The sequence below is a fragment of the Pleurodeles waltl genome, chromosome 6, assembly GCF_031143425.1.
Source record: "Pleurodeles waltl isolate 20211129_DDA chromosome 6, aPleWal1.hap1.20221129, whole genome shotgun sequence".
Lineage (NCBI taxonomy): Eukaryota > Metazoa > Chordata > Amphibia > Caudata > Salamandridae > Pleurodeles > Pleurodeles waltl.
In genome coordinates, this window is record NC_090445.1 from 871,146,038 (window position 1) to 871,172,735 (window position 26,698).

The 26,698-nt window shown below is 45.1% G+C and overlaps 1 protein-coding gene across 1 annotated transcript in view; it reads left to right on the plus strand.

Moving 5' to 3' along the window:
* The first annotated feature begins 22,614 nt into the window (after positions 1-22,614).
* Positions 22,615-26,698, plus strand: part of GOLGA7B (golgin A7 family member B) — a 157,758-nt gene continuing 153,674 nt past the window's right edge. The window contains exon 1 of the mRNA XM_069239639.1: positions 22,615-23,125. Within this exon, the coding sequence (XP_069095740.1) occupies positions 23,114-23,125 (12 nt within the window). The 5' untranslated portion in view covers positions 22,615-23,113. The remainder of the gene's footprint in view (positions 23,126-26,698) is intronic.

The following is a 26,698-nucleotide window of genomic DNA, read 5'->3' on the forward strand; positions in this document are numbered from 1 at the left end:
AAACGCATCTCTCAGAGCGGAATTTTGGCGGCCAGGAATAGGTGATGATGTGGTGAATTGGGTAGAAAGGTGTTCTGAGTGCATTGAGAGTGAGAAAAGATTGAAGGTGGGCAAGCAAACTGAAAGTGGGGACATACAAGATCCAGGTAAGGCATGGCACAGGGTGTGTAGAGACTTTATTGCTCCCATTACTGGAGTTATATATAATCAGAGATTTGCTTTTGTCCTAGTTGATGTACATTCTAAGTGGTTGATTTTGAAGTTTATGGTGGAACTGACAACCACATCCACAATAAAGGTCTTATCTGAGATCTTTAATGATGAGGGATATCCAAAATGTCTTGTAACAGACAATGGTACACAACTAACTTCTCATCAGATGAGAGAGTTATTAAGTACGTGTGGAGTGAAACATTCATGTACTGCCCTTTAAACGAAAGAACGAGGGAACGTAATTGCAGAGAGGGCTAACAGAATGGTTAAGGGTGCCATTCATAAGCGTTAGTTAATAAGATGTGTGTGGGTAAGGTTGTGAATGATTTGGTGTGGGTGTATCCAACAACAGAAAATACAATGGTGTCTACTTCACCTTTTTGGTTGATGTGTGATAGAAAGCCTAATATGAAATTGCCACCGTCCTGGTTGAAAGCCTTGTTAAAGGGTTATGAAGAAGTACTAGAGTGCGAAACGGAGACAGGGGGACACAAAAATAGGATTGTGCCTTATGATTGGGTGACAATAACGTCTGGACGAAATACTGGAGGATTGGATAAGTTTGGGGGACCTTTTCAAGTTAAAGAAGCTTATAAATGGCATGTAGTATTAAAAAATAGCGAAAAATGGAATTACAGAAGAGTAGTGAAATTTAGTAACGAGGACCCGGTGTGTAAATATAGTAAACAAGAAAGGGATTGCAAGGAGTTCATGATGCTTGAAGAAAAATACATAATTTCAACTTCTTTCAATTCTGAGATTGTTCAAAATTAAACACTGATTGCTTTCCAAGTGTATGTATCAGAAGTGGTGAGAAAGAAGTTTCCACAGAAAACAATACTTCTAGATCAAGTTTGGCAAGACTTCAAAGACAAAGGTGTCCTCCCTTGTACTTACGAGATTACGTGATATAGTTATGTTTACCAATCCTTTGCTATCAAGCATCCATATTGTTTTTTTGTCCGATATCAACATTTTATTTCCTTAATATTGCATTGTTATAGAATTGTAGGAAAGGAGGAGAATATGTTGTAATGTAATGTACCTTTAATAGAGGAATCTGTAAGTGTCGTCATAGTAGCGATGATGTTCTATTTCAAACAGTTGCAAGGAGCTGGCTGAGGGAGAGGTCACGTCAATCTGTTGGCTTATTAAATCGCATTATTCACAAAGATATGTGTCTTTATGTATCCTTCAAAACAAGGGACTAGCTTCAAACAGTGTGCTATATAACAAATAGTATTATTATCATTATTATTAGTAGTAGTAATGGTGGGACCAGTAGCAGCAACAGGAGTGAAAGCCAGTCGAGCAGTATTAGAGGGCCTGGAAAGGGCAAAGAAAACTTCAATTAAACTAATTTCCTGTCTCTAGCAAATGATCCAGGTGACAGTTTATTAGGAAGAATGAGTAAGAATTGTGCCTTTGTCCACCTCAAAATCTTCCTGACGGTGGTCAGCTTTCACTGGCTAACATTGTGACAAAATCTGCTTGAGTTATTTGCAGAGGCGAACTGCAGCTGGGCATTTTTGCCAAGTGTAGTTTGTGCCAGAAACAGGTGAACACAGGAAAGAACACACCAAATTGCAGTACATCACATGAAATAGTCCATCTAAAATTAGCCATGAAAGGGAGTGGCCCAGGCACCAAGCATCAATTTGACTGTGATGGAATAAACAGGGATTATCGGAGCTTAGTTTTTGCTTAGTTGACTTTCACTTTGACCGTCATAGCACCAACGACCAACAGTAATAATTTAGTGTCTGTGGTGATGTGTTTTCAAGGTAAAGCTGTACTTGGCTCCTACAGTTATGGTGTTTTCTAAGACAGCAGCTGGACCTTTGTAGTGGAATATTGCCAAAGGGAATCAGACCGGAGGAATTATGAATTTACACACAGATCATGCCTGGGCAATGTCTAAAATCTGGTAGTAATCCACTTTCAGTCCGCATGAGGTGCTGGCTACTATTCAGAAGATATTCTAGCAGTAATTATTGAAGAGCCAGTAATGGCATGTGCAAACCCAGCAAGGTTATACAACCATTTATTTCCATAAATCTGAAAAAGTGAGGCCTGCGGTGTACAGGTAGTGATGTGTATATATGTATGAGAGTTTCAGTACAGTTGAGATGCCCTTTGTTAGTTTGAGGTACTTGATTTGGACCTTTATTGTATGTAGGTTCATGTGCCAAGTGGACATATTTGTCCACTTGGCACATGACTATAAAGGTTCTAAGTAACAAAACATGGTGGCATTGCAGAAGCCATTCATTACATTTTTGCTGTACCTACTTTAATATAAGGCATGCCTAAGAGTTAGAAACATTGCAATGGCTAGATTCAAGTAAGTCCTGGAATATTTGAGTTACGCACACAATGAGGTCTTCTTTGAGTACTGTTACCTGCATATGAAAAGTTGAGGTTTTTTGTATAGAGCCCTGTGGACCCCATAACTATCAATAAGGTTGTGGTTAGTCAAGGATTTCGTGGGGCTTTCCTCTTTTTGCTGACATACACGTTTTTTACACACCTTTTTGACTGGGTGTGCAAGCCCTAAATTCTCTGAATCTGATAGAGTTTGTTGTTTGTTTTGTTTAGAAATATCGATATGAGGGTCTCTGTGAACTTTTCACAGGACTGAAATGGAGAGAGATTCATACTTTGTAGATTCCTTTGATAAGCTTCTCTCAGCCTGGGAATGGGATCTGGTCCCTTTTGAGGAAGATGAAAGGAGAGAAGCCGACGTGACAGCGAGGGGGATAGTCATTGCAGCCAGGCTCCATCTCATTCAATTGACACAGAGCCCCCCTCACTGGAAGAATAGTGAAAGGGTTTAGACCACTGCATTATTATGAAATAGCCCATTTATGTAGCCTAAGGCTGTCCAAAAAAATGCCAAAATGTGAGAGTCAGTACTGTGGTATCATCCTTGAAACAATTGGCTTACCGTTGCAGGATTTAGATATGGACATTGGAAGTCTAATCGAATTAGGAGGGAGGATGGAGAAGGTGTATGTTTTGTAAAGACTTAAAAATGCTGACATTCATGATTATGAAACTACTTGTGACAACAGAAAGATGGCTGGCGAAGATGAAGCCTGTTAGAATGGCTGACCGTTTACTGACTTTTGTAAGCAGTATGCTGATAACACAGCACAATGTATCAGTATCACGTTCAGTTTTTATTGATCAGTTAATTAAAACCACTACAAATAAAAAGAGAAACACTGTGTGAGTTCAAAATTAATTATAAAAAAAAGACCAGTAAAAAAAAAAAGTCTACGTATTGTCTCCATTTGCAACACAGGGGTGCTTACACACGGTTACAGCCCTCGTGTGCCCCGCTATCTGTTCCAGCTGCCTGAGCTAGCAGCCTCAGGAGAACTGTCATATATTTTGCACATCTTGCCAAAGCCCAGGGCGCGGAATGTGTAAAACAAAGGTTAGATACCTCCATACAAGACCGTGCTCCCTGAGCCAGTGCTACTGGAATTATTAGCTGTCTTCTTTCCGCTGCTAATTTAAGACAGCAGCAAAGAAGGTGTAGCCAGCTTTCTTGATGGCATGAGCAGAGCCTACAGGCCCTTTTTTGCCTGTGTGCCCTTAATTGGGAGGACTAATGTTCGCATATACACGATTTGATGCCAAGTACCTGTATTTTTTGCTTTTAGGAGGTATGGTTGAGGGGCTCCAACCAAATAGGAATCGTTTAACGCAGGCACTCTTATAGGGGTTTTAATTATTGATATGTCGGACTCTCGTGAGAGTTCCTTTGCTCTTTTATTTATCGATGTTTTCCAAACACAGTAGACCACTGTGTCTAACAGTTGAATGGAATTGCCTGGTTCAAAAGTCTTCTGTGCTTTACTTAGTTGCATGTGCCACGGGTTGCCAGGAGTCTTGAAAATCATACTTGGGTGATGCTTTAACGTGAGCGAATTGGCCGTCCTGAGACTGATGTAATATTTCAACATTACTGCTTGACAATCTATCTGCTGTGACTTTAGGCCCATTTCCAATCTGAACCTGGTGCGACGTGTATACTTTGGTTGCTGTAAAGATTTTAAGTACGCACTGCAGTGGGCCTGTTCAATGGTAGGTTCTATGGACCCCGGGAATGCCAGGTAGCCATATTGCAGAGCCGGGAGTAATGTTGCCTTTGTTACTCTCAGTATTGGTGCAGCTGAGGTGCTTCTGAGTTGATTTTTCAATTTGGCGAGCCCGCACGTGAGGACAGCAGCTTTATGTCTAATTGTGTTTTTTTGTGCCCCTGACGTGTTGCTTCCTGCAAACCACACCCCCAAGTAGTTATGATTCCTGGCTGTGCGGATGATCTGACTTCCCAGTTGCCAGGTTGTGATTTTTTGTTCTTGTACCTGCCAAATATAAGGACTTTAGTCTTTTCTTGGTTCGCCTGCAACTAATTAGCCTTGTTGAAAGTGTTCGAGGCGTTTAGGGTTCGCTGAAGTCCGGTTTTCGCACAGTCCGTTATCCCGATATCATCCGCATACTGGATGATTTGTAGTCTTATAGGGCCCATCTTGGGTAGACCCAAACTACTAGCTTTCAGATATTTTTCCAAATCTACAGTATACAAATTAAACAGTAGTGGGGCCAAGACACATCCCTGCTTTAGGCCTCTGTCAGTTTCTATTTTCCGTGATAATGACCCTGGCCCTGTAAGGACCTGGACCCAAGTACTGGAGTACAATGAAATGATGGCTTTTAAGAGCTGTATTGGAATGCCCCATGATGACAGCTTCTTCCACAGGGTTTCAGGGTCAACCTTGTCGAAGGCCGCACTGTAGTCAACAAAGCAGCAAAATAGCAATTGATGACTGGTGTTAACTGCCTGGTGCTGTAAGTATGCAAGTGCCACAATGTTGTCAACTGTTGAGGCCGCCGATCTGAAGCCAGATTGAAAGAATGGTGGAATTTGGTACTCTTCTACCCAGGCTTCCAATTGGTCCAACAGCAGTCATGCGTACATGTTTGCCTCCACATCCAGGAGAGCAATTAATCGATAGTTTGCTGCTAGTGCGCGGTCCCCATTTTTGTAAATTGGGCAAAGTATAGAACCTCTCCAGGACTCCGGGACTGTGGTCAGATGCTAGTCATTGTTAAAAATGTGCGAGAGCTTCTATGCCCAGTCTAATGGGGCACATTTGAACAGAGAAGCTGGTAGGTCCTGGCGCTCCATCCTTCCTGGTCCTTCTCATGAGGTTCTCTGTCATTCTAAAGGAAAAAGTAGACAGAACCGTGGGAGAGGAATTATCGCTTTGAGGAACCAATAGGCACTGGACGCTGTCCTGGCTGTTGCTGGCGATGTCCGATAATAGGTCAGTGGTTATATACAAAGTTGTAACGTGCGAGACCCGTGCTGACTCTGGCACACCGTTGTCTCTTGCCTTGTGGCCATTTCTTAGCTTATTTACATAGTCCAAGAAGCGGGCATGATTTGGGTCTTTTAGGAGCTGGAATAAGGTGCCCCATTCCTTCCTATATTTTCCCCCCTTGAGCTCCCATATCAGTTTCTTAAAGGATCTTCTGCTATTTGATACCTGCGCCACTGTGTCCGGTGTGGGCTTTTGCTTGTGCCTACGTAGGGCTCTGCAGAATGCCCACCTTGTTTTAAGCATGTTTTTGTCCATTTGTATTGATGTGTTTCTTCAGACCGAGTGAGTTACTTGTGCAACCTGGGAGTTGCCCAAAAACAGAGGGTGTAGATCACCCACTGACTTCATCCACCATTCAAGGTTCACGTTTGATTCCCGGGGCAAGGTTCTTAGCCATAGGATTACTTTAGATGAATCTTCTGGTCTCCGTTTGATTCTTCTCACCAGGTGTACTTGCTCTGTGCCCGTTGGGACTCGTGGCTGATTGGAAGGTTTCATAATAGCCTGGCAGTAGAGAAGGAGCACATTCCCAGGTTTCTTGCATACAGATAATGTCATTAAGGTTTAGATAAGACATGGCCTCGCCAGATCTACTGATACACCTGATACTCCTGAGGCCTGCCACATTCCATGACAGAAATGACAATGAGTTTGGTAATTGTGAAGGGTGGTACTCTATGGTCTCCTTCGTGCTAGGACCAATACCTTGGTTCTTCCCGGTCCCTTTGCTTGCTTTGTGGGAATGTTTGTGTGACCGTATGAACCTCTCTTCTATTTTGCGTAAAGACTACGGTTATGGTCTGCGGGGTCTCATTTGTATGGGTCCCATGATTCTGCACCCCACCTGAACCTCTTAGATCAGATTTCTGTTTGAAAGGGAGCAGTATTTATGAGGATGAACGGATACTTATTGAGCGGGGGATATATAGTTCAATGCTCCAAACTGGGAAAGACTCCCTTGCATTTTTCCAAGTTATTTTTGTGATCTCGTTTGTTGCATTCAGAGCAGGGGTCTCAAACCTAACCCATTCCATGTCTTCCGAGGTGATGTGCCTAAGAGATGGAATTTGAGTAAAATAGACGCAATAAGTTCCCTCTATTCTATGTGACCTTTTGAGGTATAGTGAGGGATGAACACCAGGTCCAGAGAGTCCTGCTCTACTGGGTCTTGTATAGCCTGTCCAACTGTCAGTGCTTCCGAACTGACCCAGTGAATGGGATCTCTACCAGTGGAGACTTGATGAATTGCGTTTACCACTGAGTGGAGGGCCTGCTCTCTATAGCACAGAAGGCCGATGGTGCCTGCTGTCTCTAAAAGCTGAGATGGTTGTGCTCCCCTTGGGGCCATTTACAGGTCTTGATAGTGTTCTGTATGCTTTATATAGAGTGGAGTGCTCCCTTGCCCCTTCCTTACCGGAACAAGCTGTTGTAGTCCTTACTGAGATTGTTTGTGGACAGGGCCTTGCATATTGAATTCTATTGTACTTGGAGGGGTTCTGAGTCTCTGGGCTGGTGAGTGAGACGGTTGGGCTGCTTTTGCTACTAGCTGAAGTCATGCATGACCCAATAGCTTCTCCTGCATCATGGTCATTGTTGGCGCTACTATTTGATGTTGCGGTTGAACCATTGTCAATGGTCGTGGTGAGGCAGGTAGCGACGTTTGTGCCAAAGATATGGCTGTCCCTTCCCTACGTTGTGGAGCCGTCGTCATTTCCACCACATGATCTTGTTGCTGGGCTGTTGATAAAGTACGAGCCTGAAAGATTGGAAAATACTTTGCAGTGCCAGTAGCCTCCGATACTTCTGGCACGTTGCTTATTTCAGGCCTTTTGGCTGATCTCATTTGGCACCCATGTTTCCTGGCTTGCTTTTTTTGTTTCTTCCTTGCTCTCCTTGTAAGGGTTGTGGGTAGATCTTGGGTGGGCTTGACAGGGGAAGTGAATGAGATCATAGTTTCACCGTCAAATGTAATTATGCTTTTGGCATTAGTTTCCAGGTTTTCGCACGCGCAGTACTTTGTGTCTCTGCCTGGGCTAGGGAAGATGACTGGAGATGGTCTGTCCGTCTCAGGAACTATACGCGATGGACTGCCTGAATTTGCTCTTGCTGTGACGGTATTTTGACCTTGAGTGAGGGCTGATGGGGCGAATTGACGCCTTTGGGAAGGCAAGGTGGCCGTTGTAGCTTTGTCAGTTCTTGGTGTCTCCTTGACTACTTCGACTAGCTTACACAGAATGTTTGGTAGGGCGCATAACTTTTCAAGGATCGTAAAGCAAGAACATTGAGCTCCCTTCATTGTAGAGATTCTCCATATCTGTTACCTTTGGTCTAATTTCAAGTAGATGTGTGGCCAGGAACTGAAACAAGTCTGGTTACAGCTCCATCTTGTTTGACTGACAAAGAAGCGACCTAGCCATAATATCCTGGGAGGCTCTGATGGTGGCCAGCTCCTGTGCGTTTGTGAAACACTCTGGAGTTGTTCTGGCTGATGGACCCCCTCCAGCCTCATCCTTGTCGGAGTGTTTCTTTGCTGTTATTGCTGTTACTTTTGTGGTAAGACAGAGGGGGTAATTCTGACCCCGGCGGGCGGCGGGAGCCGCCCTGCCTGGAGGGAACCGCCAGAATACCGCTGCGCGGTCAAAAGACCGCTGCGGGTATTCTGGGTTTCCCACTGGGCTGGCGGGCGACCGCCAAAAGGCCGCCCGCCAGCCCAGTGGGAAACACCCCTCCATGAGGATGCCGGCTCCGAATGGAGCCGGCGGAGTGGAGGATGTGCGACGGGTGCAGTGGCACCCGTCGCGTATTTCAGTGTCTGCAAAGCAGACACTGAAATACAAAGTGGGGCCCTCTTACGGGGGCCCCTGCAGTGCCCATGCTGTTAGCATGGGCACTGCAGGGGCCCCCAGGGGCCCCACGACACCCCTCACCGCCATCCTGTTCCTGGCGGGCGGAACCACCAGGAACAGGATGGCGGTGAGGGGGTCGGAATCCCCATGGCGGCGCAGCAAGCTGCGCCGCCATGGCGGATTCCCATGGGCAGCGGAAAGTCGGCGGTACACCGCCGACTTTCCGTTTCTGGCCGCGGCTGTACCGCCGCGGTCAGAATGCCCGGTGGAGCACCGCCAGCCTGTTGGCGGCGCTACTGCCGACCCCGGCGGTCCATGACCGCCGGGGTCAGAATGACCCCCAGAGTGTTCTGTTGATCTGCTCCTCTAAGTTGTTGAGGAACTGCTCAAACAGTGCCCCTAGCTACTGTTCTGTGAGACTGCTCTCGGTAGTTGGGAAATTTTTTGGTTTACCACAGCGTGAGGATGATAGCTCTCGGGGATTCTCTGCCTCCGTCAGCTCTGATTATACCAGAGACCACTCAAGTTCGTGGACTACTTGGGCGATAGTGGTCAGTTTTTGTGTTTTGCAGCCAATCCCTGAGGAAGGGAATTCCGCAGGCTTGTTGAAATTTCGATTGCCATGTCTGCTGTGGTAATGAGGTCTGTTCAACAGTGTTGATGTTACGACCCCAGGGGGGGGAGCAATCCACCAGAGAATTGTGATACAGAGTGGCGCTGTCTGCTGTAGTGGAGAGGAGTCTGTTCAAGGATGGCAATGATGCAATGCTTGCTTGTGAAGGGGAAAAATTGAAAATGGAGGAATCTTGATGGCCAGCTATTGACCCAGGGCATGAGAGGGATCTATGGGCATTGTTCCCCCCTTTAAATATCTCTACTGGGTTCGTGCCATGTGCATGGATTTGATCCTCCTTGATAGACTGGCTGTCTGATTCCTCCTTTGTTTTGTGCGGCCGTACGTACGCTCTTCCCCGCTCTGGACTCCTGGTTGCTGTTCTACAGAGGAATCGGACTATAGAGTCCTTTCCTTCGAGTCGGACTTGTCGGACCTGTGTTGGTACCTGGTCTGGGGGGGGGGGGGGGGGGGGGACTCCTCTTCTTTGAGCACCCTATCTGCCATTGTAAAAACGGAGAGCCCCCCGTATGTTTTGGTTGTGAGGTCGAGCAGTCCCCCATCCCTTGCTGACATGTGTTGTATTTCCTTTTGGGTATCGCCCTCGGAGCCTGCAAGGGCTGCAGAAGCTGCTGTGGAGCTTAATGCACTTGGTGAACTTGGGCACCATCCCCTTTCATTGCTTACTGCGGGCGACACTGTCGTTGACCCACTGACTGATCTTCCAACTCATCCCACTGTGCGTGTTACTCCTGTGCTTCTGGTGCCTGATGCACGGAGTACTTTACCCAATCTGGCTTAATGCTCTGGGTGCCGACTCTCCTCCACGTCCATAGACTGTAGCTAGCACTGGGTGGCCGGGTTGAGAAATTGAAGCAGTGGAGGGGCACAAGCACGCCACCTAGAGCGCTGGGAATTCTTGATGCAACAGTCCATCTGGTGGTGAGGAAAGGGAGGGGCAATGTGAGGCAGGTAGTGGAGGAGTTGCAAAGAGCTCGGGATGGAGCACAGTGGGCAGAGATGGAGGAGATGGGGGGAGCAGTGGGTGGCACTCTCACCACTCCTGGGCGATTCCTGACATCTCCACGCCCTACCCACCACCTCTGGCACCACCCCCCTGTAGCCCTCTACTTCCCACTGTTACCACCCTGCAACCTGCAACCATGCTCCCAGCTGCTCGGTTCCTCCAAGCTGTAAAGCTGTGGAGCTGTAGCAAGCACAATCTAAAGGCACCTTGGGGGAGAAGGGACACTTCTTACCGGAGTACTGTGCGCAGAGGGTTAAAGCCAATCCTCCCAGCCAGCCTCCTGAGTCCCAGCAGTGGTGGAGGGGACGCTGGTGCATCACAGGCAATTGTTGAGGCTGTAATTGTCGCAGTAGCGGCAGCTGGACTCCCACTCGCCCCCATCCCCCACAAGCTGCACCTGGTCGGGCCGCTTCCACAGGGGTCCACGGGAGGAGCCGCGAACCACGAGGCTTTCATGATGAGGCTTTCCCGACATGCTCCTGACGTGCTGGCAGAGCGTGCCATGTTTCTGGTTCCGGAGCAACGTCTCAGCATCTCCAGGGTGTGTCTGGAGCGTGAATTACAACTGTGACAATTTACAGCACAATGTGTTACAAAATTATTTGTACTTTGACATGCCTCTGTTAGAGCTTCTGCTGCTGATTCAATCAATTTTATGGAATTGACTTTCCATTTTAGATTTTTTTAAAGGTCACAGTATATGTAGATCCAAGAGGGACAGTTGCTGGAAAAAAGAATAGTAGGGTGACAAGCAATTCTATTTTTTGTGGCAGGTGATCACTTTCTCGCCTCTCTTCTATGTTAAAAGATTTTAAGTATTTCATGCTAAAAGATTTTAAGTATTTACAGAGTGGCAAGGACACTTTCCCTGTAGTCTAGTAGTGAGCATAATTTGGTAAAGGAGGGCTGTCTTCTGAGAACCTTCTGTTCAAGGGCATCAGCCCTGGGTGTCTGAGTTCCATTATTATTGCTCTCCTTTTGTGTCCCAGAGCTTTGCATGTCACTTCCTTTGTGAAAGAATGTTCCATATTAAGTCCTGCATTAGTGCTCATTTGGTTTGGGTATATGCATCGAGTTCATGTCAAAGGCCCACAATATCAGGATTTCAGTTTGAACTGTACAGTTCAATGATGGCCGTGGTCGCTTCTCTGTGAGCTTAGGTTTACTTTTCAGAGCAGGATGCACATAGACATTAATACCAAAGATGTCCTACTTGTTGATAAACAGTTGTCCAACTGTACCATCAAAACGTCTGTGTCTAGATGTTGTAAATTTGTACTTTTTGCTTTTATAGCTACAGGGATGTGAGTTGCAAGCCCACCTCTTGGGCGGCCATTTTTCCTCACTTTAACAACTGGATTGATGAGTTCAATGCAGCCTGGAATTGGAATGAATGTCATTGATCAGATTTCCTGTAGCATCATCACTTCGTGTGATCCCCAAAAATGCAATAGTTCTGGGTCATACATTTAATTTAATACACCCCCAACACAGGGTTGTGCCCAGGCAAGGTCCCAAAAAATGCATCTGGCTCAACTCCTGGTAGCTTTGCAACGTGCAGTCAGGCTTAACTCAGGAGACGGGAATGTAGAGCATTTAAATACACCAATACAGTAAGCAAGTAAGACACAACACACAATAAAAATCCCACACAATTGATACAAATAGTAAATATTTTTAGCTTTAAAATGACAACAAAATGACAAAAGTCCAATATAGGGAACCAGAGATAGGAATTTTTAAAGATTAAAAGGGAAACTTGTGCTTCGAAGCAAATAGTGCTCAAAGGGAAGGTCGCTCTGGAGGGGGACGCAGTCAAGGGTTCCAGCCATCTGCAACGTAGCACTTTTGCACTTAATTCCAAAAGTGTTTCTTGATGCTAGAAAGTGATCCACAACCCCAATCCAAGGTTCCAGAATCTCAGAGTTTCTCCTTGGGGTGTTGGGACTACACATCCCACAATTCACCTGGCCAAAACCTTGCAACTACACTGGACTCCAGGCTGAGAACTTTTGTGGAAGCTGGTGGAGGGAAGCTCTTTTAACCTGTTGTTTCAGGGAGGTCACTCCTTGTCCAATGAGCTGCAGGGTGCCACCCAGAAGTATGACAACTTCCACCAAAGTGTGGCACCTTCTTGTCCCATAAAGCATTGCACTTTAACATTCCAAGATGGATGATTTTCCTCCAGAGAAGTAAGATCTGGCTAAACCAACCTCCTAGTGTAGCTCATTTCCATTAACTTCCCCTCTGGACATCTGCAAATTCCTTTCCTAAGCCGACCATCAAAGTGTGACGTACAAGGGCGAGAGGGCAGGCCTGGCTCCATCCTTTCTGACTCCTTTCTGATTGTTATCATTTTAAAGGCTCAGCTTGATTCACCCAGCCCCCTTCCTGGCATGGCTTCACCATCTGTTTACCTCCCCTATCAGATAACCTCTGCTAAGCGCAGGCCACTTATCACCTCATCAAAGCTGCCTGGCTAATCCTGTTAAGGTTGACCAATCAGGGGAGACTACTAGCAGGCTGGAATTCGGCTTATAGTAAAGAAAGTCTCATAACTTATTTTCTGTATACGTTACGATAAATTCAACAATTGCAAATTGTTGCATTTATCATTATCATTCATTTCCCTCCTTTCATGGTATTTTTATCTTTTTTCCTAGCAATATTTAGGCTTATTAAAAATATTTCCATTATAGCCTATGGAGCCAACTTTCTACAATGAGGGAAAGTGAAAGGTGCCATTTTCCCCTCAGCAGGGCATATAAAACATATGTTATAATGTCCCTTCATATAGTTACATGGCTCCCTACCATCTACGGCAGACCTTGGGGTGACATATGTACAAATAAAGCAGATTGTTACTTTGGAAGTACCTTTAATTCCAAAGTAAAATTTGCATATGTTTTACATTTGAGACAGTTGGCAGGGCTGCATTTAAAAATGACATTAGACACACAGCAGTGCACACTCCAGTGCAGGAAATCTATGGGGCTCTAAACCTCTGTGCTCCATTAAAAACTAGGGACTTATAGGTAGTTTGAATCCCCTTTGCCCTATTATTTACTATCGACTTACAGGGTCTCTCATTGCCAATCGGAATTATAACAATGTACCATTTAACTATATACATGTTATTCAAAGCACTGGCACTAGGCTTGTTAGGCAGGGCACAGTCAGGGTCAGTTACCACCAGTATCATAAGGAAACATTGGGATGAACATGCTAAAAGGGTGACTTTCTTACACTATTGCTTTTGAAGCCCAGGTTACTACGGTGGATTCACACAACTAGTTTGACAGGAATAGGAGAAATTCTATACACTCAATGTCACTTGAAGTAATATTGCAAAACACTTGTAGGTTGCACCAGCCTTACTATGTTTAGTATATCATGCCATCCTATTGATCAGAATTTTAGTATAAAGATGATTTTATGCCTTTGCAGTCTGGTGTGAACTGTTGGTAGAAGGGTTTTCTTAATCTCCCCTTCATGATGTATGTCGAAATCTTCAAATTATAAACAGTTTTTTATAATTTCCTGAGGTGATGAATGGAGACAGAGACCTGAACTTCATTGTTTTCATTTGTTGTTAGCATCGAAGTTAGTTGAAATAGCCCACTTTTGTACATCATTTGACAATGCTTTATTCTCATTTGGGTTTTAGGATAACTCCCAAACAATCCTCTTAGAATTTACTAGTTGAGCTCACTTCCTTTTTTAAATATTTGTATCAGAACTTTATTGTTGTTTTATTCCCCTAATAGTTGTTTCAAGTTTGTAGTTGAGGTACCCCTGAAGTTTTTATGGTTGTTGTCATGTTCGTTAATATAGTTTCTGTATGTTCAGTTGCTTGGGATGGGTCAGCCACCTGATTTTTATTTTAGAAAATTGGGACGTTATTATGGTGAGGTTGATACATCGTGACCCTGTTGATCTTCTAGTTCCTGGCTTTTCTTTGTTTTTTCCTAGGTCTTTTTGTAAGGATCTTTGGGCCTGTAGAACTAGTGTCATCAATGCCTATTTCAATTAGAGCATTGTTTGGTGTTTGCAGGTCTAAATACCAACGTTTTTTCGTAGTTGGTGTATTTCAACTTGTATTCTTGGCTCTCCTTCCCTATGCTGCGCTTTACATCTTGTGGCAGCTGATACATTGTTATCATGGGGTCTGAACTTTCTCTCTTTGGCTCCTTTAATGGGTCCGTATTTGTTATTTTGCATGGATTCTCCATACCAGTATTTGTGGTGGTTAACTTAAGGTTCTCGGCAAAGTTGTGATTGGGGTCAGAATTCCTAAACTCCTGTGCTCTATTATGAGCTAGTATTTAATTCCGCCTCTAATGAGTTAATGACAATCAGAAGAGTACTTATCAAGGATGAGCATGAACACCGCATTGTGTCATTTCATTCTCTTTCTGTGCTCACTTTATAAGGTTGCTAAGGTCTGCTAATTTCAGGTCTACCAGACATGTATACCGCCAGCATACTTATAAGATCCACCTAAATGTCCAATTTCTTGGATTGATAATTCAATAGATCAAGAGTAAACTTAATAATACTGCCAAAGTGTCCGACTGTGTGCTAACAGTTCTTTTTTTCTATATTGCTGCTATTTCTGCCACTGTATTTGAAAGACTGCTGATCTTTTTTAGACTTAAAGAAGGAATCTAGAGGAAACTGACTGATATTTGACTATAGCTCCTTATTTTTGTACAATTTATTCAGATATATGTCATGTTTGCAGTATCTTCAATCAGAATGTTCCACTTCTAGGTGATCTGTTATACTTCCCTCCTTCTGAAGTTTTAGGAATTTAGTTGCCCTACTAAAGTTGACCAAGGACTTTGGTGTCATTGTAACTATTCGTGGTTGATGGAGGTTTGAGAATGTCAAAGGGGTTGAAGCACACCCAATGAGGGCAGTGTGAGCAACTGTTGTGACACGGTAATATAAGTTTAAGTTTATTGGCTCTCTTGGTTCGTCCATTAGACTGTTGCTTGCTTCTGACATTACTTGTAGGTGTGCCCCTGATGGCATTTGAGGTGGGTGCAGGGTTTGAGTTACTAGGTTGTTAGCGGAAGGATCCACTCCCTCATTTCCCGACATGTTATTTAGCTCAATCCTTTTATCGGACAAGCACTTGTTTGTTGTTACAGGTCGGTAATCATCAATCGTGCCCACCTCCTCTATATTCATCATCATCATCGTCCGCTTTATTTCGGTAGCAATATACCATAAAAGCACAGTACAAAAAAATATTTTAAAAGATAAAACATAAAATCTATGGGTTTTAAAAGAAAAGAAAAATAAAAAACTTTAAAATACAAAAAAATTTAGAAGACAAGTCAAAGTGCATAAGGGTTTAAATAAATAAACAAGTGTGGGCAAAAACTTACAATATAAAAATACATTGTCTGGTATACAAAACTGGTCCTGCATTATATTGCACAACTATATAATTACATTGCCTGCTGTCGATGTCAATGGCTAAAATTTGCCTTTTAAAATTCCAAGTCAGGAAGGCCAAATTGATTCGAAGAATTTTGCCAAAGAGCATGCCAATTGCGCAGATTAATCCGATTTTAATATCCTCAAAGCTGGTAGGCAGTTCCTAAAGCCCATCCGCTTGCATAAAGGGATAATCCAACAAGCCCTCTGTTTTGAATATGCGGGACACTGGAAGAGGATGTGGGTCATGGATTCTTCATGGCCACATCCCATCCTCTATATCAATAAGTGCAGGTTCTTTAATGATCAGATAGTCCTGTAGTGTTTGAGACAGGATTGAGACATTCTGCACATCAGATAGACTTGCTGACGATGACCAGATTCTGGCCTTTGAAGGACATAAACTCTCATTACTTCATATCAAGCAGTTTTTTACTAGTCTCATTGTCTTGTGGTGCATTATCAGTTATCAGAGGAGATGTTGGGAGTGGTTGCCTAAGCCACTAAGTTTGTCTGTTTGGATTGAATCGGGCCAGAGTCAGTAAAGAAATTAAACATCACAGGTTAATCCAGGCCCTCTTCCCTCAGCTGTGAAGCACAGCCCCTATGCTATGTTCTGGGACAGTTGTCTGTTCAATAAATGCTCTGGAGAAGTCAGGGGTCTTCAGCGCAGGTCCTGTGCACATGACATCCTTCTGGGTGTCAAAAGTGTCCTGTCAGATCACCTGTCTTGGCTGCTTCTTATAAGTCAGCTCTGTCAAGGGAGCAACAATGATGACATACCCATTGATGAATCACCTGTAGTATCCTGGCTGGCTTAGGAAGGCTCTCATCTTTGTCTGGGTGTTAGTGGGTTCCCAAGCCAGAATGGTTTCTGGGTGGCTGCACCTTGTCCCCTCCCACTTGGTGGCAACAGTAGACCACTAAACCCTGCGATATCTGACAGGTACTGGCCTTCATAGTCAGGTCTGCACTCTGCAGAAAATGAAGCACTTCTATGAGGTGGCATGGGTGGTTCTCCAAGCTAGAACTGAAGACCGTAATGTAATCTAGGTAGGTGGCACTGGTGTTCTCACATCTAATCAGGACCTGTTTGACCAACCTCTGGAAGGTGGTAGGGATGTTCTTCAACCTGACGGGCATTACCCAGAACTAGAAGTATCCTTCTGGAGTAGAGAACACACCCTTCTCTTTGGCCCCCTGGGTCAAGGTAATCTGCCAGTGCCCAGATGTTAAATTAAATGTGCTGATGAAACTGGCACCTCCCAACAGATCTACGAGCTTATCACCTCAGGGATGGGGGAGTACATCAGTCTTGATTACTGCTTTAAACTCTCTGTAATTCATGCAGAACATACATTCTGAGGTGGTGCCTGGATGGGCAGTCCTTGCAAACAAAACCAGTGGGCTAGACCAAGGTTTGAACAAGGGGTCAATGACCCCTAACATCAAAGTTTGGACTTTCTCCTTTATGCTGGCTCTCACTTTATTAGATAGCCTGTAGATTTTACTTCTCACATGCATACTGTCTCCAGTATCAATATCATGGGTGAATCACGTAGTGAGTACTGGGTAAGGGAAAAAAAATAGGCAAACAGCCCCAGAAACTGGCAGCAGTCCCTCTGTAGCTCTAGGGTCAGGGTACAGGAGAGGCTGGCAACCTCCACTGACCCATCCTGCTCTTTGAAATAAAGGAGGTAGGGGAGAGGTTCACTCTTTTCCTCCACTCCATCATCAATGACCAGGAGCATAGTTAACCCAGACCTTTCAAACTGAGGCTTGAGGCAATTGACATGCAAAACCCTTAAAGGACTGCTGTGAGTCTTGAGGTCCACCAGGTATGTGACCTCACTCTTGTATTCTTTCACCTCACGAGGCCAAGACCAGCAGTCTTGTAGGGCCTGGGATCCAATAACTCCTTCACCCACAATTTCGGTCCAGGCTGAATTTCAACCAGAGATGCCTTCTGGTCACACTACTGTTTCATGACCTCCCAACTGGCTTCTAGATTCTCTTTAGTTTACTTGCAGATGTGTTTCTTTTGGTGAAGGAGTGCCAACATTTAGCTGACCACACCCTGTGGGGCTTACCTGGGAGAATGCTCCCATCCCTCTCTCACCAGTCTGAGAGGTCCTTGCACAGGGTGCCTGTACAGAAGATCAAAGGAGCTGAATCTAACCCCCTTCTGCGGAACCTCCCTGTAGGCAAACAAAAGAAACAGCAGAAGGACATTCCACTTCCACCTCCAGGGCTCTGACATGCTCATGACCATACCCTTCAGGGTCCTGTTGAACCTCTCAACAAGTCCATTAGTTTGGGGATGATAGGGTGTGGAGAACTTAAATGCTACCCCACACTCCTTTCACATGAACTTCATGTATGCAGACATGATGTTGGTACCACAGTCAGATACTACCTTCTTGGGGAACCACCACCTGGGTAAAGATCCCCATCATTGCCTTTGACACTGTGGGTGCAGTCACTGTCCACTGAGGTATAGCCTCTGGGTACCGGGTGGCATGGTACGCAAGACCAGGTTGAACCTGTTACTAAGAGCTACCTTGGGGTCTAGACGCTCAACAATGTTGATGCCCACCCATTCAAAGTGGGTGCCAAAGATAGTGAATGGCTGCTGGGGAGCCGTGTGTTTTGCTGCCTTGTTAATGGCATAGCAGGTGGGCATGACCTGCAGAACGCATCTGAGGTCATCCTCATCTGGGGCCAATAAAAGTGGATGACACAAACCTTTAAAATGTCTTGTCCTGCCCTAGATGACCTGTCAGGGGAATATCATGAGCCAGCTCCAGCTGGAAGGCTGTGTAATACTGTGGGACCACCAGCACATAGTAACACATGGCTCAGGAACCTTGGTCTCTCTATACAGGAGACCATTCTCCCAGTGGACCAGGAGATCACAAGAGGTGTTGCCTACTGCCTGGGCCTCGGCCTGCAGCTGTTGTTCCTCCAGAGTAGGGCATTCAATCTGTGCCTTGCAGAACTCCTCCCTGGTAGGACCTCTTCCTTCTTCCAGTTGGTCAGTTCAGGTAGGTTCCCCAGGGTGTCAATGTCCTCGCCGGTAGGCTCTGGGCAGCATTAGGCTGAGCCTCCTCCTGGACCATGGGAGTTTCAGGAATGGGTTTCCTGCACTCCTTGCCCTTCCTCATTTTGGCAGGCACCTAGGCCATCTTCCAGGCTCCAGGTCCTCCTAATCACCCTCTCAGGTGACCATGGACCACGGCAATCCCATCTTCAGGTGTGACCTGAGCTCCACCTCTTTCCAGGCTCTGGGTCATTGCCCAGAAGAAAATCCACAGGCATGGATGGACTCATATATACCCTCAAGGAAACTGAGACCCCTACCCACTCAAAGGGAACCAGAGCCACTGACAGTGACACTCATGGTTGTTTGTTACACTAAACTGATTGAACGCATTAGGGACTACCTGCTCTGAGGTCACCATATAACAACTGACAGTAGTCATGCTGACTCCAGTGTCTCTCAGAACCTCCACCCTCTGCCCTTGATGGTGGCCCACTGCCTGTATTTCCTAGTGTTACTATGTATGCTAGCTCTTTGCACAATCTCCTCCTCACCCAAGGGCACTAAGGGAACCTCTACACTACATCCATTCTATCTGGGGCAATCTCTTCCCCCGGCGCTACACTTACCAACCCTGGTGTCTACCCATCAGTGGGGTCCTGTGCCCACTTGGAATACTTGGCATCCCCTTGTAGTGCCTAACCTGTTGGCATTTATAGATTAGGGTGTGTCTTCCCTAAGTACTTATTATCAGGGAAGCACTTCATTTTCTGTTCATGCAGGGATTGGAAGCCCTGACGTATTCAAACTAGTTTGGTGAGCTTTAGAGAACACTTTGTTTTTATGTTTATCTCCCTTCTCCTTCTTTTGGTGAAGACTCTGCCCACCCTTGTGGTGATCCCACCCAGATACCCTCCTGTGTACCCTGTTGCTGAACCAGCATTAGGCCTCCCTAGCAAGCTCCTTGGGATCGGTGAGTTTATTATCAAAAAGATGTTGGTGCAGATCTGCAAAAGAGAGACTAAAAATGTGTTCTCTCTCAATCAAATTGTACAGCCCCTGTTACTCCTTTTTACTACTTTCTTTCACACCACCATCCAGTGCCTTGTAAAAGGAATTCACACAATACACCCTGGTCCAGCTTATGACTATCCCTAAACTTCTGCCTGCACTTCTCAGGGGTGAGGCCATATTTACTTACAAGGGTTATCTTCATGGGGGATACCTCATCCTGGGTCCTTTCTCTAAGGACAGTATGGCATTTCTCCCCTCGCTAAGGTTATGCTTCCAGAGGCTAGCCCCGCAATTCTCCTCAGGGATCCTATGTATCTGTAAAGCTACCTCATAAGCTGCAAATGCCTTGTCAATGTCTCCAACCACAACAAAGTCAGGCCCCAAATCTTTAGGAATGCAGTCCCTTTTTTCCAGAAGGCACTGTAAGTGTGCTGCCACCATCATGTGTAGACCCTGCCTGTCTGGCCATGAGGTCCAGCTACTTCAGACTCAATTTATGAGTCAGTAACATATTTTTTCTCCTCCAAGGCTAGTTTTATTTGCTCTACCTCTACTTCCAGTTTCTCTTGCTTTGCTTAAGTTTTCAGCTGGCCCATCCTCAACCTAAACTCCCATTCCACCTTCCCCTCTGCCAGATCCTTTGGGGACAGGTCTTGAGAAGACAGACTGCTCTCTGCTCTGGCTGGGAGCTCCATCTTGGGGGTCAAGTCATTCCTCTCAGCTGACTGCTGCATCTCAGGGCCCTCCTTTTGAGTTTATTTATTTTATAAGTGCTTGAATACCAATATGAGTGCTGACACTAGTTTGGCATTCATTAGGTTAACCATGTATTTATACAGATGGCTCTATAGTAATTTCCTAACGTCTTGATGATTACTTATGGTGTGTAACTGAATGAGGAGTGCATTTCACAATCTAGTTTCATATGTGAAAAAGTGCAAATTCCTTGCCTGACCATCTGTATTTTATAGAGAGTTAAAAGGCAAGCAAAGGAGGAATGCACAACCCCAACTGGAGAATGGATCTCGACCAAGTCCTTTACGAACTTAGGACAAGGTCTATAAATAGCTCTGTGACAGCTAGCATGTAGTTTGAACTTGAACCTCTTCTCAGTTGTATCAATCAGTGTAGATGGTGAAGATGCTGAGCAACAGATTCAGCATAACTCTTACTGGCATATTTTGACCAGTTTGAAGTTAATACACAGCTTATTTAGGGAGGAACAGTTAAAGTGAAATACAGTTATCATGTTTGCACTCTACCGCTGCTTGAATCACTTTAAATTGATGTTTAGGGAGTGAGTGGGCACTTCTTTGTAATGGAATAGGTAATGGCAGGTACAAGCTGCATCAGAATTATGAGATCCACACCAATGCCACAGATCTGTTTACTTTCACCTGGAAATTTTGGCTACTGAAAACAGATGACACCTCTAGATGAAAGCCACTGTAATCCAAGGTCAAGCGATATACTACAAGGGGAATTAGACCCTGAATTACTAATTCATTGGTATGTCCTCTTTTAATAAAAAGACCCTCAAGGTCCAAATCAGTATTTAGTAAACTGGTGGGTGGGTAGTAGTAGATCACACAAAATAACTAATTTCTTTAATATAAATAAATAACGAACCAAACATGATCTTCCTGTGATAACAATCACATTCAAAACCTAACACACTAGAGTTGCTAAAACACATTCATTAAAATAACAAGTCTATAAATGGTACTAAAACATAAGAGACTGTTTACATTTTAACATGTCTATACATGAAGCTTTCTGATGATGAGGGCAACACAAAACCCTAAATTATAGTTTATTTGGTTTACATTATAAATCACTTAAAAATTCTGTGATCCTGAGCAACGAATTGGACAATTTAGTGATATGGCTATGCGTCTGCACGTTCGTGGTTTTCAGTAGTTATTCTATGACGTTTTTCTTTCTTTCCATATTCAGTATTATTCCTGTGCAAATCCTTCCACAGCATACACCGGAAGCGCAATTACCAAAACGTTTCTGAATCTCTCCCTCATCCCCAGACTAATTAACTTAAGTAGTACGAAGTCAGGTGAAGTGTCACCATCCAGACACATATTTCTGCAACTGTTCTGGGATAACGGGACGTCGACGTAAACTATACTTTTTAATATTCTAGTTCGGCTTTTAGCTTAGCGTCGCTTAAATTAATTTCTTTGTTCCATTATTCACAATGACGGTGCCCATTTTAGACCCCGAGCATAACAGAGACACATGGAATAACACTGTAGACAATGTGCTTGAGTGAATACTCGAACCCAGAGCTCGCCCCCTCAAGGGTGAGTTTGGGGTTACATTTTAATGACAAGGCCCAGCAGTGAGATCTTAAAATGTTCTTCAAGTGTTCTTAAGTGTTACAGATATTAGTAACGTGGGAGGAGAACCATAAAACACGGAAGGAATTCATGCCCTTGCCGTATGAGTTCAGTCGCTTAACACAGATGCCATTTTAATACGTTTAATGGTATTTCGCAACCGTGTTGACCAATCGCCCATGCAATATTCTATTGTTCTCGCTTAGCACTGGAGCAACCGAGCGAGACAATAAATGCCACGTTTACAATCACTGGACTGATACAGCTGACAGCATGTGCCTTTATGGCTACTGTAAATTAAAGGCGTCTTTTTCATCACGGCATGGCAAAATGTCAAACGCGTGTGTTTTATGTATCTTAGTGTCAAACGTAACTTATAGGCCAACAGTCTTTCTTTAGAAGTTAATGCCCTTGGAATGCTGGACCTATGGCCAGTGAGAGTATGCGGTTCACTTATTGTCCCAGGCTATGTTTAGGTTGATAATAAGCATCAGCAGAAAGGCAATCATTTAACCTGTTTAAATATTTAATGGACAGCACGTATGAGGGATTTAAATGGCTGAGAGTAAAAACTTCCCTGGAAATGGCTAGGTCTGGTACTAGGCTTCCCCAGTATGTTTTTAAATTAGATTATGTGCTTTTAAAAAAAAGAGGCTTGTTTGCGGGGAAGAGGCCCCTCCCTCTCACTGCCTGTCAGATAAGTAACTATTTCGAGCTGCATGCTGCTGAGGGTGGAGAAGGGGGGTGGCGGGGGTGTTTCCTACCGGCACTGCTGGAGCCAGTTAATTCAGCACCTCGGTCAGCGCGGAGGTAGTATGCTGGCAAGCTTGGAGCCGAAAACAACCACAGCTCTGCAGACCCGTGCCGAGAAAGAGGCGCAGAGTCTACGGACCGCTGAAACAAAGGGCATTTGCCAGGCCCTTGTCCCGGGAGCCTGCAGTCAGAAGTCCACCCTGGCTGTGCCCTGAGCACAGGCACATTGCCGGATTCAGCACCAAGGACAGCGGCGTCGGCTCTCCCCAAGACTGCTGTCTGCTTCTTCCGGAGGAAGGGAGGCTGAGCGAATTCAGCACCACAGGCGCCGCGTCCCGGCAACCGGCAGGCACGGTCTGGGACTGAAGCCTTTCAGCACCGCGGACAGAGCCCGGGGGACACTCGTGGAAACATGGCAGCCGAGGTAAGAGCCGCTGCCTGCCTGCAGTACAACACTGGCAGGGGAGATCCCGCCCCGGGGACACGGGTCACGCAGCAGCAGGAGGAAGTCCCCAATGTCTTGTGAGGGGGAGCAGCGCGGCGCAGGCACATTATACAGACAGGCCACTGCTAGGTAAGTCTAGGGAGCCGGCCAGAGCAGGTTATTCAGACGTATGGCCAAGAGGTCATACACCACCAAAGACAGGGCACCTAGATGAGCAAGCAATTCACACGATCTGATCAAGGTGTAATATACATTGGCAGGGGCCAGGCAAACACACAACATGGGCAAGCAAATCCCTATCACCGGGGGAGCTCTAGACAGCATCTGCACATGATGTATGGACTGGACATCCCCATAATACCGCAGAGTGACAGAAAACAGGTTATACCCACAGCATGGTCAGGACGTATTATATCACTCACTGTATCACTCACTCTGGGGAGCAGCAGAGATTCAGAATGAAACAGCAAGGATGATAGGAATCTCACACCACTAACTGCGGGGAGAAACTGACAGCAGTCTGTTCCCACACAGAGGAGTGGTGAGCTCTTGAGCTGTAACACCGGGGAGCAACAGAGAGCAGACTAGACACGCAGCATGGACAAGGAGTGATATATGACTATCTGGGGAGCAGCAAAGATCCAGCAAATGACAGAGGACAGGCAAGAGATCTAACACCCCTAACACTAGCAAGTAATTCACAGTACTATTGATCATACACTCCAAACGATAAGAAGCAGCATGGACCAGGCTAATCATTCAGAGACGGTCAGTGATATTACACCCCTATCACTTGGGAGTGGTGGAGAGCAGGCTGTTTACACAGCATTCGTTAGTGATCATACACCCCAGAACACCGGGGAGCGACATGGTTCAGGCAGACCTACTGAACCTGTCAGAGAATGACAACCCAAACATAGGGAAGAATGAATTCACAAAGAATGGAAGGGGGTTTGTTAATTATGTATCTCTTGGTCAGGGAAGCAGCAGTGGCTCAACAAGTCACATAACATGGCCAAGATATTCCACACTACTAACACTGCGAAGCAGCACGCAGAGACATTTGTCACAGCATGGGAAATTTCATACTTAACATGAGGGAACTGCACAGAGCAGGCACATCTCACAGCATGTCCAGAGGAACTCAGATCCCTTGCAGCAAGCAGAAGTATAGAGCAGAGGAGAAACCCATTATGCTCAAAGGATCCTCAATGACGGGCTAAATAGACATGCACCACGCCGAGAGCAGCCGATTTGCACAAAGTATGGAACTAAATTAAGAACTTTGATTGAAAGTGGCAGAAAGGAGCCAACAATTCACATAACAAACATTCATTTATTGCGCTTTATATTAAAATAAGATTTGAGATCAGATGAGCAGCTTTTAGAAAAATATATTTATAATCTGTATTCTTAGAGGTCTGTTCCAAATGTTAAGTGTTGATTCCGGTACATAGAAGCTCACTGTTTCTAGCTCTATACAAAAAAAATACAAGACAGATAGATGCATTTCACCTTTGGGTCTCTTCAGAATATCAAAGAAGCCGTTTCGGATGTTGGAGTGATGTTATCAGTGATGTCATTAAACATGTTATAAGTGATGTAACATGGCAGATAATTAGCAGTGCATGGTGAGGGTGTGAATTATAGTTACCTTAGGGTGCACAGCCCCAGGCCCAAGCGGGCCCTAGGGCACCATCCCACAGGACCAAACATAGTGTTTGGGCCACATGGGGAGCTGCAGGCCCCGTGGCCCCAGCCCTGTCCCACAGTGGAGTTGGCATTGCTCCTGCCCAGCAGCTATTTTTGCTTGCTCCCGTGAGTAGCATAAATCACAGTTCTCCTTCCTGCAAGAGCGCAGGCAGGGAAACTGAAGTGAGCTCTCGTTCAACAGGGACATTTTCAAAGCTCCCACCAGGTGGGAGCACACTTCTTTCCTTTCCAGCCGTCTTGGGGCAGAGAAAACCTCTGTGTCCCAGTGTGGTGTGCTCCCCTAGGACACAATTAAGGAGTCAGATCCAGGGGATAAGGTCCAGGGTGCCTTGTAAGGCTCCGAGAGGGGGCTCTGTGCCCCCTCAACTCTATTTATTGTTTTGAGCCATGGGAGGGGATCAATGGGGTCCATTCAGGCTCAGGGAGGGGCGGTATATACCCTTTGTGTTAAAGCAAGTCGAGTTGTGGAATATGTGACCTCTAAGTATGATGATTGGGAAACAGAAAACTATCAAAGATAGAAAAGTTCAAACATATCTCAAGGAAAAACTGCAAAAATGTCCTATTGGCACCCAGAAACCAGCATGCAATGCCCTATATGTGTTTTCGAAGTAAGGAATAGGCTAAAGAATATACTAGTGGAGCGCACGTCAAAAGGTGGAAGACAGGGAACAATACAGTCTCAAAGAAACTGAGGTAAAACTCAATGGGACACTTGAAAAGCCGTAAGCTTAATATTTTGTTCTACTGGGAGCCAATGAAGTATACACCACCCCAAAACCCAATACGAGCACATTTGCAGAGACCTAATAACATTTAAATTACTGCTTTTAGTACTAACATCAGCTGCTTGGCTAGTTACTTGGAAGCCCTGTATGTAATGAATGGTCATAGTCCATACTTGAGGCAATAGATAGCAACACTGTTGAGTTTCCACCTTCCTGGTGAGATCTGAAAAAGCAAATTCACAATATTAATCTGACTGTAAAAGGAGAAGACATGAGCTCTAATCTCCACAGTAAGACCTACATCAAATTACCCATCAATGGTTTTAACAAGAGGAGAAGAATTAGGCAGGAGCCTGCCTTGCCAGGTGTGATCATGGGCCCAAGAACATTGCTGCCAGTGTAGAGTTGAAATAGAAGCACGATCAAGAGTTAAGGCAGTGAACCCCGCTGTTTAGAGTTTACATCAAGAGCTTGAGTATTTACAGTTGTTTAACAAATATCAGGATTAGTACAAGCCTTTCAACTCTTTGAATAACAGTTTAGTTAGGCATAGTTCAGGCAATTAAATTAGACAGGTGGTTCCGGTGGGTGTGCTTTGTCAGGGTCTTTGTATGCTATCACCTAACAAAACCAACACATCGAAGTGCTGTGTGCCTCTATCTGGAGGCTGTCGCTACAATGTCCATTAGGTGTGGTTATGACTTGATCCCCTTTAAGGAAGTCCCTCTTCATTTGCTCTTCATAAATGAGAAGGTGGGGCAGTAAGCAAGGCTGACTTGCCATTGTCATCTGGAATATGTAAAAGGTATGCAAACTGCCATGTGGCACACTGTGTGGCAAACATAACTTTCTTCCCAGTTCCCTTGATTGAGAACAATCAACACCAAACCTGAAAGGAATTATATGATCTGAATATCTCAGAGAAGAAACTCTTATGGCAGGTATTTTCATAAGAAGGTTCGAGGCTGTGTCTGACTTAGCAGCTTTGCCAACAGTGAATTCCTACAAGACGGTCCGCAATCTGGTTTCACAAGCACAGAGGAGTAAGAGGACCCCACATAGGCATGGAAGATGTGTCTGCTTCTTTCAAATGTTCAATGAGCTACTTGGA